This window comes from Delphinapterus leucas, chromosome 5 (assembly GCF_059928025.1).
Source record: "Delphinapterus leucas isolate spDelLeu-1000000601 "Yukka" chromosome 5, BTC_Dleu_Yukka2, whole genome shotgun sequence".
In the NCBI taxonomy this organism is placed as follows: Eukaryota; Metazoa; Chordata; class Mammalia; order Artiodactyla; family Monodontidae; genus Delphinapterus; species Delphinapterus leucas.
In genome coordinates, this window is record NC_143133.1 from 70901906 (window position 1) to 70917169 (window position 15264).

Here is a 15264-nt window from a genome sequence, read left to right on the forward strand (position 1 = left end):
CCATCCTCCCATTAACTCCTTCCTGGTTCTCTAGCTAAGCGCTTCTGAAGCTTTAATGTATGAATTACCTAGGGGTTTGCTAAAATTCAGATTCTGATACAGCAGGTCTGGGGTAGGGCCTGAGATTCTGAATTTCTAAGAAGCTCCCATGATGCCCATGCTGGACCATAGAACTTTCAGGTCTCCTTTTCTAACAACAATTTCCTTTGTTCATCACCAAGCAAGAGTATTACCTTTATCTCTTTTTCTTATTGCTGGTCAGTCAGAGAAAGAAGATAGTAGCCACTGCTGTCAGGCCTTAATAATCAGATAATATAAAAAATTTTATTATAAAAGATTCCTACAACAACTTATGATTTTCAATTTCATATATATATATATATATATATATATATATATATATAAAATTTGTCATGCTTTTATCAGTAAGAAGTTTTTCTCAACCATTCTTCCCAAGCCCTAGAGTAAAATGATTAAGGTCCCTAAAATGTCCCAGAAGCTCTAAAATATCCTAAACTCTCTACTAAATTATCAAAGAAATAATATCCACTACAGCTTTAGGTTTTATTTTACTTTATTGCATTCTAATTCTTTTTAAATGGTATCCTGAACATGATGTACAGGTAATTCCCAGTTGCTCCTTCACAATATAAATTGCCTGAAAGTGAGGGATACTTGTTCACTTTTATAAAGAGTGTTACATAAAAGAAGCATATGTGAAAAAATCAGAAGATATAAATACTGATAAGTTAATTGGTTTATATCTTTGCACGTTACCCATTGTGAAAAATGCTAAGTGTGAGGATCCTTTAGTCACAGTACCTCACAAGTGAGTGTACGGCCTTGTGCCCTGCAGCAAAGCATATTCTCCTTACGGAAAAATTCCCAGCTGAATCATTCTCTTCTTTCAACTTACAGGTGCCATCATCACATCACCAAAAGGATCCTGAGGCATGTCCTTATGAATAACCAGCTTTTCAGTCCTGTGTAGAGTCTGTGGGCCCGCTTTCAGCTCCAGATCCTTCAATAGCTGAAAATTCTGTGTCAATAAGTGGTTTCAGAAATTGCTCAACCTTGGTTAGTCTTTGCTTCAGTTTCTGCTGCATTGACTCATACTCAGCCAGGATCCGGGCAAATTTTGTTTGCAGGAGGTCTACTGACCCCTCCATTCGAGTGACCTTCTCTTCGAGATCTTTAGGATCACTTCCAGCATTTGCAATGTTTATGTCCAGTAGCCCATCTTTCATCAAGATTTGCTTCCCTTTCTCTTCTAGCATATATTTGGCATCTGGGTACTCAGTTAGAGCTTCCATGAGGTCATCTTTTGAGAGACAGAACAGATCTGAGTAGCCAATACTTTTAATGTTGGCCGTTCTTCGATTGCCAGCTTTGCTGCCTTTAATGTTAAGGATGCTGATCTCACCAAAGTAGCTGCCATCGCTCAATACTACAAACTGAGTGATTCCATCATCTGCCACCACGGCGAGTTTGCCTTCCTTGATGATGTACATCTCTCGTCCAATATCCCCTTTCTTGCAAATGTAATCTCCAGGACTGTAGACTTGGGGCTGTAACTTCAAGACCAACTCCACCAACAGACCAGCTTCACAGTCGGCAAAAATGCGCACCTTTTTTAACGTGTCTAAGTGAACGTTGATGGCAATCTCCGCTCTTAGTTTATCAGGTAGATACTTCAAGACTTCTTTCTCATCCACTGTTTTCTTGTTGGTCCACAGATAGTCAAACCATTTAATAACTCTCTTTTCCATATCTTTGCTTACATTTCGAAAATGCATGTATTGCTTGATTGCATCAATTCTTGCTTGAAATTCTGCTCTGGCTGCATTCATGTTGGAAATCATAGAACCTATGTTACCAACAATGGTGGCAAAAATTAACACTCCAATTAGGAAATCAGCCACCACAAAGATATACTCAGAATCCCTCACAGGAGGTGGTGTTTCACCAATGGTGGTCAAAGTCAGTGTAGACCAGTAAAGGCTGTATACATATTTTCTAGCCAAACGGCCAAATTCAGGATCGTTAACATCAGGATAGACCCATGTATCATTTCCAAATCCAACAGCTTTGGAAATAGAGAAGTACACGCACGCATTCCAATGGATGATAATGACAATATACATAACAAGGTTAGAAATCCTGAAGATGTTTGGGTAGTTTGTCCTTGTTTCTGTTCTCTGGAAGAACTCAAACATTCGAGAGATCCTTAACAGTCTGTTTAGTCTAATTTCTGGATAGTTCCAGCCCAGATTAAAATACAGCAGATCAGTTGGTATCACTGATACAACATCAAGTTTAAACTGAAAGTTTGATTTATATTTCTCTATGAGTTTAAGCTCTTCCTTCACCAGTAGTCCTTGTTCTAGGTAACCTATAATAGAAAAAAAAAAAAAAAGTAATGTTTTTTTCTTTTCATGCCACTGTAAATTTTTCTAAAGTGACTCTCAACAAACTTCATTGAGTTCAAAACAAGAGTTCATTCCAATAAATATGCTTTTAGCAATGTAATAAGATATGAGTACTGATCAACATATGGCTGTGGAAAATGTTCTTTTGCAGAAATAAAAAGTAAAACTTTGTAAGCACAGAAGTGAGAGATTATATGCAATGTATATATACAAGGTATATATACAGACCTCTCTAGATTCAGCATCTTGTCCAGGTAAAGCTATGCCTTTTATGAACAGTGTTCTTGGAAAGTTTTCTTTTTCTAGCACTGTGCTTAATTCCTCATGCCACTCTTTTGTCAGAATCCCAGCCCCACCCTTGAAGCTTGGGTACCTCCTTGCTGTTTGACTATTGTGCATATTCTTGCCTTGCCCCTTCAATGTGAAGCATATGTCCTTTGAGGCTTCACTTTCAGGCTTTCACTTCTCTTTCTTGCCCCTCCCAGGCTTCCTTAGACATCTGGGATTTTCCTTTCTACTAAGCTGCTACCATGCACCTTGTGCGTTAAACCCAGAATTTCAGTACCGTGATATATTTCACTAGGGAAAAATTTGTTTCTCTTCCTATCCTGGTTACCAGAGCTGTGCATAGAACTGAACTGAAGCATTGCTCCAGTGCACTGATATTAGAGAATGTCTTTATTTTACATAATGATTCTTAAAAGCAATACTCTGCATACACAGGTTACCTTTGCATGTGGTAGTATAGAAAATGAGCTTATACCTACTTAACAAGAATACTTAAAGTCGGAAGCTATCAGATCCTGCCCAGATTATTGGTCAATAATGCCTTACCATGGACCACAAAGCTGAATTAAGGATGTACATCCTGTTTCTTATAAAATTTCTGGTACAGCTCTGCTGAGTACAATGACATGTTCCCCCATCCTCTTCAAGGTATCTCTGTTAGGTAGCAATTACCCTTTCCCCACAGAACTGGCAGAATATCTCTGTTCTCTCTATTCCTCTCTCCTGGTATAAACCCAGTGAACAGAAAAATGGAGGAAAGCCATCAATCCACATCCAGAAGGTTGCCTAGTAACATCCTTCTGAATCAGCTGGAGTGGCCTAAGCCTGTGGGTGGGTATATGGTACTCTTGCTTTCAAGAGTGCTTTTTCCTCTAAAAAAAATTTTTGTGAGTCTTTTTTTTTTTGAAGAATACTTGAATTAAGAATTTTCAAGTTGGGCTTCCTGGTGGCGCAGTGGTTGAGAGTCCACCTGCCGATGCAGGGGACACGGGTTCGTGCCCCGGTCCGGGAAGATCCCACATGCTGCGGAGCGGCTAGGCCCGTGAGCCATGGCCTCTGAGCCTGTGCGTCTGGAGCCTGTGCTCCGCAACGGGAGAGGCCACAACAGTGAGAGGCCCGCGTACCACAAAAAAAAAAGAAATTTCAAGTTATACATAGAGATAAAAGCATGAAATTGCAAAACATCCAAAACTGAACATATTTACCTGTCCTTGTTCGTACAAACATATCGAGAAGATAGACTATATCTGATAAGTAATCAAGAATGATCCAATATTCTAGGTAATCAGACTGAAGTTCATCAAAACATGCTCTGTAAAAGAAAAACTTGTATAAATAAAATGAAGTGGGACCAATTTAAGTAAAAGTCCTCTTTGTATAATTTTTATCACGATGAGAAGTATAACACACTAAGGCGAGGAGGGGCCCTTGAAGTCCATTTAATCAACCATGGCTTTCCCAAATCTATTCCCAAATCTGAGGGTTGGATTTAGTTTTCTCACACTTCTGAATTTCAACATTCTTTCCATTATGCTAGTCAGCTTTGTGAAAACATCAAATGAGAATAAATGACTTCAAGCTAATGTCAAAGTATTTTTGGGTGATACACATTGATAGCCAGGTTCATGTTGACTATTTGTACCCAAAATGCCTTGGGAAATCATGCTTTGTCCTGGATGGCTGAGATGTTTACTGTCTAAAAGACAAGGAACCATAGATATCCCTTGGGAAACACATCTTGCTCTATAAAACCTAGATCCTTGATCTTTTTCCAGTCTTGGCAAAATTGTTTTCTTGCAGGCCAAAGAAAATAAAGTTTCTCCCAAAGTTCTAATTAAATGATTGAGCAACCAAAAGTTTAAAAGCATCCCCTCCCCACCCCATCCCAGTACTGGATTTCCAAGGATATTGGGAACCAAAGCAGCTACTCTTGCTCTTAGGAAAACACATTGAGAATGATGTAACCTCTCTTCACAACCTGTGGTGGAGAAAGGAGGTACGTCCTAAAGAGCTCTAGGCCAAACTGTTAAGTCAGTTAACTTGGAAACTAGAAGTGGTTTGAGATCCACAAAAATATATAGACACCTTGCAATAATCATGGTCCAGTTGTACATGACAGGTAAGGTGATGCAAAACAGCCAGTTGTAATATGTGCTTCCTGAGGGATCAATAACCATGACTTCCTTCTTCTCCCTAGCAGCAATTGGAAATAAAGGGGAAGGTTACCAAGAAACAAGAATCTTTTTATTTCAAATAAAAATTTTATTTCAAATAAAAATCAAATATGGTTATGCCCATCACCCACAACTGATGAATTAGAAATAAGCTGAAGAAGCTCACTCCACAGTGGGAAGACTAGCTTGGCATAAGTGCATTAGTCATAAGAAACTGGTTAGGGAGGGGTGGATAGATAGTTAAATTACTAGTCTTACATTAAACCATACTTTAGACTTTTATTAAAGCCCTTGTTTTACTGTGATGCTGCAGACACTTCTATCACTCCGGCTACTGAGAGAGAACAATGGCATAGATCATGCCGAACTCTGGATATCCCACAGACCCCTTGGGTAGGCAATGGTTGGTGAGACAATGATGATTTTCCCACTCTCCCTACCAGGTAACAAAACAACTGGGGACCACATTGTGAGGGGGAACTCATGGCTTCTTTCTCATCTGTATGGAGAGAAGAATATAACACAATCTAATAAGAAGTGCTTGTTCTTAAGTGTGTATGAGGAATTGAGAGGCAATAGAGGGCAAAAGAAAGAAGGAAGGAACTATATGATCAAATGGACATTTTTTAAAACTTTCTGGTATCAAATTTATATTTTTAAGGATTTTTTTCTTTTATACAACATCAACACATTTCTAACAGGCACAAATAAGTAAAGAGTTTTCTTTAAGTTTAGAAGACAATATTTTCTTTAATAAAAAGCAAAAAGATAGCTCTGAAAATATCACTCAGCCTTATCCTTGTGAAACTCTAACTCTCAAATGTTTTAAAAAGTTTCTTTCAAATAGCTAATTTTTTGACAGCATTCATACTGCTCTCAAAATTAGGCATGGCTTTTGCAATGAGACTACTTTACTTTGGATTATTTGCCATACAGTATTTATGACTCAAAAATGTTAATGAAATTATTAATTTTTTATTTCGGCCAAAAATATTGATGGTAAGATCCTAGAAACGCAATTTTCTTTGGATCCTAAATCTGTCCCAGTGGTAAGTTTATCTTCACCAGTGCTTAAGGAAGGAAATTAACCATGACGCCGAAAATTCTTGATGAGAAAACTAAGGATACCATTGGTAATTTTAAGGAAATTTGAAAAAAATTAAATTCACATTTGATAACAATTTATTTAGTCTTTACACCGGGCCTCTTTACTATAAACTTGTGGGAAATTATCCCTGCATCCTAAACCCATCACAAATTTCTTCCTAATTTCAATGCCAGTAAAAATACTTACTCTTCTTTCTTGTCTTTGCCTTTCTCCTCTTTCTTTTTCTTGTCTTTGTCCTTTTCTTTCTTCTTTTCCTTTTCTGGGTCCTTTTTATTTTTATTTTTATCATCTGGCTTGCTGAAGAAGTGAGAGATGTAGTTGGTAAAATACAAAAATGTTATGGATAGAAAAATGTGGGGTTATTCATGCCAAAGTCTTACTTACCTCTTCTTTTCTTTTTTCTTTTTCTTTTTTTCTTTTGGTTCTCTATAGAAAAAAACCAATATATCACATAATCAAATTACATTCTCACCTCCATTCTTGTTTACCTTCCTCTCCACTGGGCAAGAATTCTGAGCTTTGTGTTCAAAGACCTGCCCCTGTGCTCAGAGACCAGAAATCTGATCTCCTAATGGTGGGTTCAACAAGAAATAGACATGCACCCCGACAATAAACAAATAAAATTCCTGGGAATTAGTGCATGTGGAAAATTGGAGAAAATGGAGGTGGATAAAGGCATAAACCCAGGGAGGGAAATTTAAGAAACAAGAGTCTCCAAAAGTGTACTTTCAAAGTCTCAATGTATATCCAAAAAATGGGTACTTACAATTTAAGCTTCTTGATGTCACTTGTATTTATACTTGAATAAGAGTTTTGAGAATTTCAAGAAAATGCCATCAATTTTCTTTAGAGGGGTAATCCTGACTGAAGCAATGTTTTATGAGCAGACAAAAAGCTCTGTGGTAACAGAGTTACTTCTTGAGTTACAGTTTCTTCTTGAGTGGAGAATATGGGATTAGCGGGCTCTTTCTGCAGTTGGCTTTCTCTATCAGCAGAAGAATGGATTCTGGAGTCAGACAGAGCTAAGGTCATAGTAGGCTGTCATTGTTGGCTCAGATATCTTGGGAAAATGTATTATTCAGACATGAGTGATCAGGCATCTCGTTACCACTGGGATAGTCAGAGAAGGCTGTTAAACGGAAGTAGGTCTAAACCTAGGCCTCAGAGTATGGGTAAGAGTTGGAGAGGTTAAGAAGAAGAGAAAGGATGTTAAAGGGAGGGAGATTTTCAGGTGCAAATATACAAATGAACTTAGTCTGGGTAGGAATGGCCCAGCATAAGTGGAAAGCTGCTACTAAGGAGAAATAGGAGATAAAATTGACAAGGAGATGGGGCTTGGCACCTAAGGTTGTCATGTACAAATAGAAACAGAACATAAAGTTAGATACGGTGGAGTTTATTGCTATGGGAGTACATTCCTATGATACAAGATTTAACACCCTAACATAGGCCCTGGGAGATGGTGCTGGCACACTTCTTGGATGGCTCTTAGAAGCTCAGAAAATGTGACAGCTCAAACTAAGTGAAATATAAATTATAAAATACCATGGCACATGGTGGAGGAAGGTATCAGAAAGATTCAGAGAAGTGGTAGGCTAAAATGGATATACTAAGTAAGAAAAATAGCCCACCAACTGATTATGTTCCCTAAGAGGGCTCAGAGGATATAAAAATGACAGGGAATGTGCTGGTGAGAGGGGCACCAGCATTACTGAGAAGCTCATTGGTGCTGTCCTCTGTAGACCAGGGCTGATAGTGAGAGATGCTGAACCGGGTACAGAACTAGACTTCCCTGAGAGCAATAGGGATGACAGGATCTAGAAATCACAGAGACCAGTGGCAGTGCTTACCCATCAGAAGAGAAACAGGTCTGATAATTTTAATTATCAGTAAGGTGAGCATAGTAGCCAGGGTCTTAACCCACAGAGTGCTACGGCAGAGGTTAACAGAATACCGTATTCCTAGATAGATGGGCATCTTGTTGACTTGTTAGGGTACTGTTTTACATTTATAATAAAAAACAAATTGGGAATGGACGCTCAGGAGGTTAAGGGCAACATGCCCCAATAAAAAGTCACAACCACTTGAATAGTTTCTAAACCTGAGCTAGCTCTCAGAAATGAAGCCACCAGTCAGAGGAGAAGCCCAGTTCCCATGAAGAAGGACTCTGCAACACCATGACAAGTATATTCAGTAATGATTTCCCCAGTCTTTCCTCCAAAGAAAACCAATGATCATTTACTTAAGTAACTGTACACTGGGGGTAAAAAAGAATACCTAGATACATTAAAGGCCATTTTCGCACAGGACCCAAGTTGATATTGAGATCCAGGGACTAAAGCATCATCATGCCCCACCCCCATTAAAGTGAGGGACATATGGTGGTTTGGTAGTAATTTGTGGGGCCTCCACTGGGTCTAAGGATGCCCCCTTGTGGTCATTTGTCCAGTTCCTCCATGTAAACACGGAATGCATTTATTTGGTCATTGGCAGAATGACAATCATCTCCTCATCTCCACTAGTTCCTTGGCTTGTGGAATAACAGCTAACATAGTGGGGAGGACCAAGTGGAAGCCCTAAAGCTGCCTCCTACCTGCTGGCAAAAAGCAATAGTGCAACCTGGACATGAAAGGAAATGCAATCCTTAAAGACCTAATGCATGCAGGGGTGATGCTTCTCCATCACACCCCCGTTTAATTCAATGTCTGGCCCCTATTAAAACCAAGTGGAGGGCTTCCCTGGTGGCGCAGTGGTTGAGAGTCCGCCTGCCGATGCAGGAGACACGGGTTCGTGCCCCTGTCTGGGAAGATCCCACATGCCGCGGAGCGGCTGTGCCGGTGAGCCATGGCCGCTGAGCCTGCGCATCCGGAGCCTGTGCTCCGCAACGGGAGAGCCCACAACAGTGACAGGCCCACGTACCGCAAAAAAAGAAAAACCAAAAAAACCAAATGGATCCTGGTGGATGGCAGCAGACTACTGCAAAATCAACCAAATAGTAGTTCCAATTGTAGTCACTGTGGCAGATGTGAAAAACAATACACTCACCCAATCAGTACCATATTCCTAAGGTTCTGGGTCAATCATGGTGAATGTGTTATTTTGAACCACTATCGGGGGAAGAGGGTCAGAAACAGTTCATATTCACATGGGATGGAAAACAGTATGTATTTACACTATTTTCCAGGGCTATGTTAACTCTCCCTCCCACTGTCATGACATAATCTAGAGGGACCTGGACCATCTGGACATTCCTCAGAGTATCACATTTGTCCACTATATCTATATCAATGACATTATGTTAATTGGGTCCTGAAATAGGATTATCTAACCATGGGACAGAAAATGACTGCTGACCATGAGCTGGATCCTGCCAGAACTAACAAGTCATAAGGTTGTATTGCAACCTATCACATGATAAAGTGATGTACTTGGGACTGAGCAGGTGGCTCGGCACCCTCGCCCCATGTCATCTATCACTGCTGCATCAAGGCTATTCCTCCCCCCCGACCCATGGCCATATATTGGGCTTATAGGAACAACTGATGGAGCATGATCTGTGGGTGGGTCAGCTTAGCATCTGGATGCAAGCCAAAATGAGCTGTTGCCTACAATACAGCCTTACCTAGAGGTGGCCTTAAAAGATAGTGAAGTTAATCTTACCAATGGCACAGCTTTAAGCAGTGCACAATCATCTACTTTGTGGGGAAAAGGCAATGACCCAAATTAAGAATATACAAGGCGGACTTCCCTGGTGGCACAGTGGTTAAGAATCCACCTGCCCATTCAGGGGACACGGGTTCGAGCCCTGGTCTGGGAAGATCCCACATGCCGCGGAGCAACTAAGCCCATGAGCCACGGCTACTGAGCCTGCGCTCTAGAGCCTGCAAGCCGCAACTACTGAAGCTCGCGTGCCTAGATCCCGTGCTCTGCCACGAGAGAAGCCACCGCAATGAGAAGACCGTACACTGCAACAAAGAGTAGCCCCCGCTCTCTGCAACTAGAGAAAGCCCGCAAGCAGCAACGAAGACCCAACGGCAGCCAAAAATAAATAAATAAATTTATTATTTTTTTAAAAAAAAGAATATACAAGGATTCATGGGCAGTCACAATGCATTGGGTGGTTGGTCAGGGACCTGATGAAAAAATATTGCAAGATCGGGAAAAATAATTCTGGAGAATAGGCAGACTGAATGGACTTTATGGGCATGAGCACAAGGTTTTAAAACCTTTGTATCCCATATTAATGCCCATCAAATAGCAGGTGCCATGGAAAAGAAAAGAACCACCAAGTAGACAGAATAAATCAGCCTGCTGACAAAGACAACCTCTGTCACTGGCATCCCCAGTGCTGGCACAATGTGGATGTGAATGGAGCAACCATTGTGGCAGAGATGGAGACTATACATGGGCCCAACACATGAGGTCCCGTTCACCCAGGCGATTTAACTGCTGCTATTGCTGAATGTCCAGTCTTCCAGGTACAAAGACTAATGTTATGACTCTAAAAGAGCACCATTACTTGAGGAAAGCAATCAGTCACTTGATGGCAAGTTAATTACACCATGGAAAGGGCATCAAATAATCTTGACTTGAATCAATATATATTATGGATACTAATTTGCTTTTTTGCCTCAGGGCTTAGACCAGTGCCACTATCCAGTTTGGGTTGCTGCCAGCTCATAGTTTCCCTCTCCCTTGGCTGGCCTTGGCCGAAGGAAGTCACCATGCTCAAAATTATGCACCCCTTCCTAGTCCTCATACAATGACCGTGCATGGGCACAAAGCCCAGTCCTATTGCCTAACTATGGAAGAACTCTGAAGGGCCATCCCTTCTCCAGAGCTCCCCATAGCATCACATGGCACATCAGCTCTATTCTCTGAAGTTCAACTTCTCCCTCTACCCAATCCTACTCCCCTAACTCCCTTCTAGGTATCATTTCTGAGAGCACTCCCAATAAAGCTCTGTATACAAAGCTCCTTCTCAGAGACTGCCTCCTGGGAAACTTGACCTAAGACACATTGGCTCAGAATGGGAAGGATTAATGATGTTTTATTTATTTTGTCAGCCACCCTAACCCTAACCACATGGTGGGGCAATTTCATATATGCTATAGACATGGTTTTTCTACGCGTATCCAAATACATACATACGTACATACGTATTACTTGTAACATGAGTAGCTACATTTTTCAGGAGGAAATAACCAAATGACAAAATAATGGAAAAACTTTTCCATTGGATTAGATAGAGTTTGCCTAATAAATACCTGCAGTATAACACATTCAGATGTATTTCTACCTTTTTACTGTCTTTCTTTAAAAACAAAGGTTTGGTTTACTATTGTCAATGTACTTACTGCTCTTTATTGCTGCTGTTGTTAACATTGAAAAGTGCAATGGCTCCAGGCAAGTACTGCTCCCTGGGAAATGAAAAAGCACAGTGAAATCATAATAGTCACCATGTGTGTAATGTCCATAGTAAATAAAAAGTCTCAAAGAACAAATTCTTTTCAGGTTCTACCCATTACTGACTAGTGCCTAGATAATTTTGGAAAATATAGAGTCTCCATGAAGCATGAGTTGCTGAATAGCAGGGCCATGAACCAAAGTAATTAATAAATGTTTATTAATCAATGCTCACAATGCATCACATTACCATCCTCCACACCCTGAGTAAGCCAGTTTGGATGCTACGAACTCCCAGGAAGCGATTAAGACTTAGATTGTCTGGGAAGATAGGAAGGGAAGACAAGACAAATGAAAATAGTATGAAAGCTGAAGGTGGTCAGTGAGAAAAGAAACAGGAGGGGGAAAAAAAAGAGGGAAAAAAACAAAGTAGAAGTAAATATGTTTGACAGGATGGGAACCCCTGATCCACACCAATACCACACTCCTTCCGCACTCTCAGGGTCACACGTTTGAAGCTTCCACAAGTGCTTTTTTCCCTAAGGAGTTTTTAGCTTTTCTCGTCTCGTTACTCACCCTAGTGCTCTGCTTCCCTGAAAGTAGGATTGAATGGGAGAGAGCATTTTAGGGAATGACAGCTAAACCCTCTCTCATATAATTGCTTGGAAGAAGGGTCAGAAAGAAGGAGGAAATCAGAGAGGACTTAGGCATGAGGTTTCCTAAGGGACAGACACGGGTCTCAGGGAAAATGATCAGCAAGAGTGTTCATGGCTTGGAGCCCCATGGACACGAATTATCATCAGGCAGTGGCAGTTTCCCAAGAGAAGAAGAGGGTAAGGAACAGAAGTAGCAATTTACTCCCGAGATCCTGCAGAGTAGCTGGGTAGCGGGAGTGTTGGCCGAGCCCACTGAGTGGAAGAGTGTAGAGCACCTTTCTTTCATCTAAATAATAGTTTAAAAACTGATGCGGAGGGACAGATCATACTGCTCACCTCTGTGATGGCTGTCCCCTTCCATGTCTACTACTTCTAAAGGAATCCCTTGCATGAGCGTTTTCACTCTCTGATTCTTCCAATATAGAGGCACTGCCATCATCATCAGAAAAGGAGCTACGGTTCAATAGGGGGCAGAGATTAACTAGATCAGTGTTTTAAACCCTTGTGGGGGAACATGTCCCATTTCTCATCTCTTTCTCTCTCAGACGAACACAGACAATAGTTTTTAATAAGAGTGAGATGAGAACTGTTCAGAATACACAGAATCAGATAGAGTATATGCACAATCCAGTAAAATACGTGTAATTAAGAAACTACTTTCTAGGTCTTCCATATTCGTATTGTTTGATGCATTGATTAGTTAATATTTATCAAATCGGAAGTATGATATCTGTGCTTCAGGTCATGTTATACAGTTTTCTGAACCTGTAATAACATTTCCTTCCACTAAAAGTAAATTCAACCACATTTATACAAATTCTATTCATTTATAGGGTGACCACTTTAAATTATACTTTTAAAACACGTTAGCGTTTCACACTTTGTATTTTTTCACATTTCTCTATGGTAATGTTATCCCTTTAGTTGTGAAATGTCCCATGAGGAAAGGTCTTGCCAGTGACTAAGGAAATATCTGGCAAAGGTGCATCTAAGGAATCACCACAATAATATCTATGTTCATTTGTTAGATAAGTAAGGCTGTCCTAAAGAATAAATAAATTCACTAAATTAAATAAAGTACAAAGTTCAAGGTTTCAAATTAAAAGTTAAACTGAAATTAAGCTTATTTAAATTGAAGAACTTTGGCTAGTATTAAAAATACATAGGGACTTCCCTGGTGGTGCAGTGGTTAAGAATCCACCTGCCAATGAAGGGGACACAGGTTCGATCCCTGGTCCAGGAAGATCCCACATGCCGCAGAGCAACTAAGCCTGTGCGCCACAACTACTGAGGCTGTGTGACACAACTACTGAAGCCCGCGCACCTAGAGCCTGTGCTCCACACAAAGAGAAGCCACCACAATGAAAAAGCCCGTGCACCACAACGAAGAGTAGCCCCCGCTCGCTGCAACTAGAGAAAGCCTGCACTAGAGAAAGACCCAACACAGCCAGAAAAAAAAAAACAAAACATAGAAAAAAAGCACGCATTTACCTGCATGCTCCATTTTCCATCCTTCTTATTTCCTTTTCAATATCTGGTACAATCACATTGGGAATGTTTACAAAAGAGCGCCGTGTATTGATGATAATTTTCTTCATGGTTAGCTTAATAGCTGGGGAGAAAAAAAGTCTTGTTAGTAGGAAGACTTTTTATATATTTACATATGTAATCAAAAGTTTCACTCTATCATTCTTCTAAGGCTGAAATAACAATCTTATTTCCAGTTATATGTACGAATTATTTTTTAACAGAATACAGTCATGATCCAAGCACTTAATGATCACTAGTCAGGTTTTTGTGTATTTTTTTAAATTCAAGGGTTTTGTGTATTTTTTAAAATTCAGAGGTGTAGAACTCTTTTTTTTTTTTTTTTAATTTGTATTTACTCCAGCTTTGAAATATTTAGGCAATGTAGGTGTGGAACAAAACTATAGGGACCTCACAGGCACATCCAACAATTAAGTAACAATGAAAAGCAGTAAAATAAAATACCAAAATGGGTGTAATCAACTGTGAATTTCTACAGGCATTCAGAAAAAAAAAAAGGGTCTCAAGTGGTATTCAAATTTCGGAGTGAATAAAGATACAACTGATCCACATTTCAACAAGTCCCCCTAAATTATTCTGATACACATAGTGCTAAGCTTCCCAGGCAACCACTTCAGGCATCAGGAAAACGCCAAGAACAAAGTGATCCTGAACTCCAAATCTGTCCTGGCAGCAGGTTCCAGCCCAGCTTCAGGCAACATGAATGGCACGTGGGCACACTCGCGCTTGCCTTCTTTCCTGAGGCTCTGCCGGCGTCCAATGACAACATCCCTGCACTCATGACTGGCCCCAAGTACTTCACCTGGTCTTCAGTGTGCTGCAGTGACATGGCCTGGAACTTGGAGAAGTTCCTGGTGGGCCCCAACAATGTGCCTGTGCACAGGTACAGCCACTGCTTTCTAACCATGGACACGGAGCCCAGCGTTGAAGCCCTGTCATCCCAAGGGCCCAGCTGTGCCCAGGATGTTCCTCCAACCCCTGCTGCTTGGCAGTCACAGTGCTGTCCTCTGGGGATTTCATCTCTAAGGGTGTTTCCTCCAAACTTGCATGGAGATAACACCTGATGTCCAGGAAAATGGGCCTAGATGGGTGCTAGGTATCCATCCCAGCCTCCCCTCTCCCAGACCAAGGCTCCCCACTAATAAAGTGCTAGGTGTCAGCAGAAAAACAAAAGGACACTGTGGATTTTTAAAAATGCTGCTGTTTCAGTAAGCAAAGAATGTTGTCTGCCATTCCAGTAAACAACAGATGAATGTTGTCCACTATCCAGCCATCAGCCACTGCAGACGCCAGGGTAGGTGCGCCCTTGGGGGAATTCAGGATGGAGAAAACAGGATGCTGGCCCTTGATAGTTAAGATGCATATCAAAGGAATAATTTCAATGAGCCCAGACTCTTGACTCTTCCCATACATAGAAAAGCACTAAAATCATTAACTTGAGAAGTCTGTCTTTTTGTGATTAGCAGTAATCTTTTGATGTTCGACTACATGATTTTTCTTTTTTCCCAGCAAAAACTCCTATATATTCTTGTTCCTCCCTTACCTCTTTGGATCAGTCCCTCAGAGTTATCTGAGAGGTTGCCTTCCTGGACTATAGTCCTCAGTAATGTCCCCGAATAAAATATAATTCTCAACTTTTAAGTTGTGCGTTTTTT

General features: G+C 40.6%; 1 protein-coding gene across 1 annotated transcript; it reads right to left on the bottom strand.

Moving 5' to 3' along the window:
- Positions 1 to 446: 446 nt before the first annotated feature.
- Positions 447 to 13673, bottom strand: CNGA1 (cyclic nucleotide gated channel subunit alpha 1). Its single transcript, XM_022564798.2, has 8 exons — positions 13553 to 13673; positions 12398 to 12514; positions 11357 to 11419; positions 6384 to 6425; positions 6186 to 6296; positions 4803 to 4910; positions 3923 to 4029; positions 447 to 2392 (listed from the first exon to the last, which is right to left on the bottom strand). The coding sequence occupies exons 1-8, from the start codon at positions 13657 to 13659 to the stop codon at positions 978 to 980; spliced, it is 2070 nt and encodes a 689-aa protein (XP_022420506.2). The 5' UTR covers positions 13660 to 13673; the 3' UTR covers positions 447 to 977.
- Between the last annotated feature and the right edge of the window lie 1591 nt (positions 13674 to 15264).

Coding starts and splice junctions, on each gene's coding strand:
- CNGA1 (XM_022564798.2), bottom strand. CDS start 13,659: ATGAAGAAAATTATCATCAATACACGGCGCTCTTTTGTAAACATTCCC. Junction 4,911..6,185: donor GGCAAAGACAAGAAAGAAGA/GTAAGTATTTTT, acceptor AATTGCTGCTAG/GGAGAAGAAGGAAGTCATGG. Junction 2,393..3,922: donor GTTTGTACGAACAAGGACAG/GTAAATATGTTC, acceptor TTTCTATTATAG/GTTACCTAGAACAAGGACTA.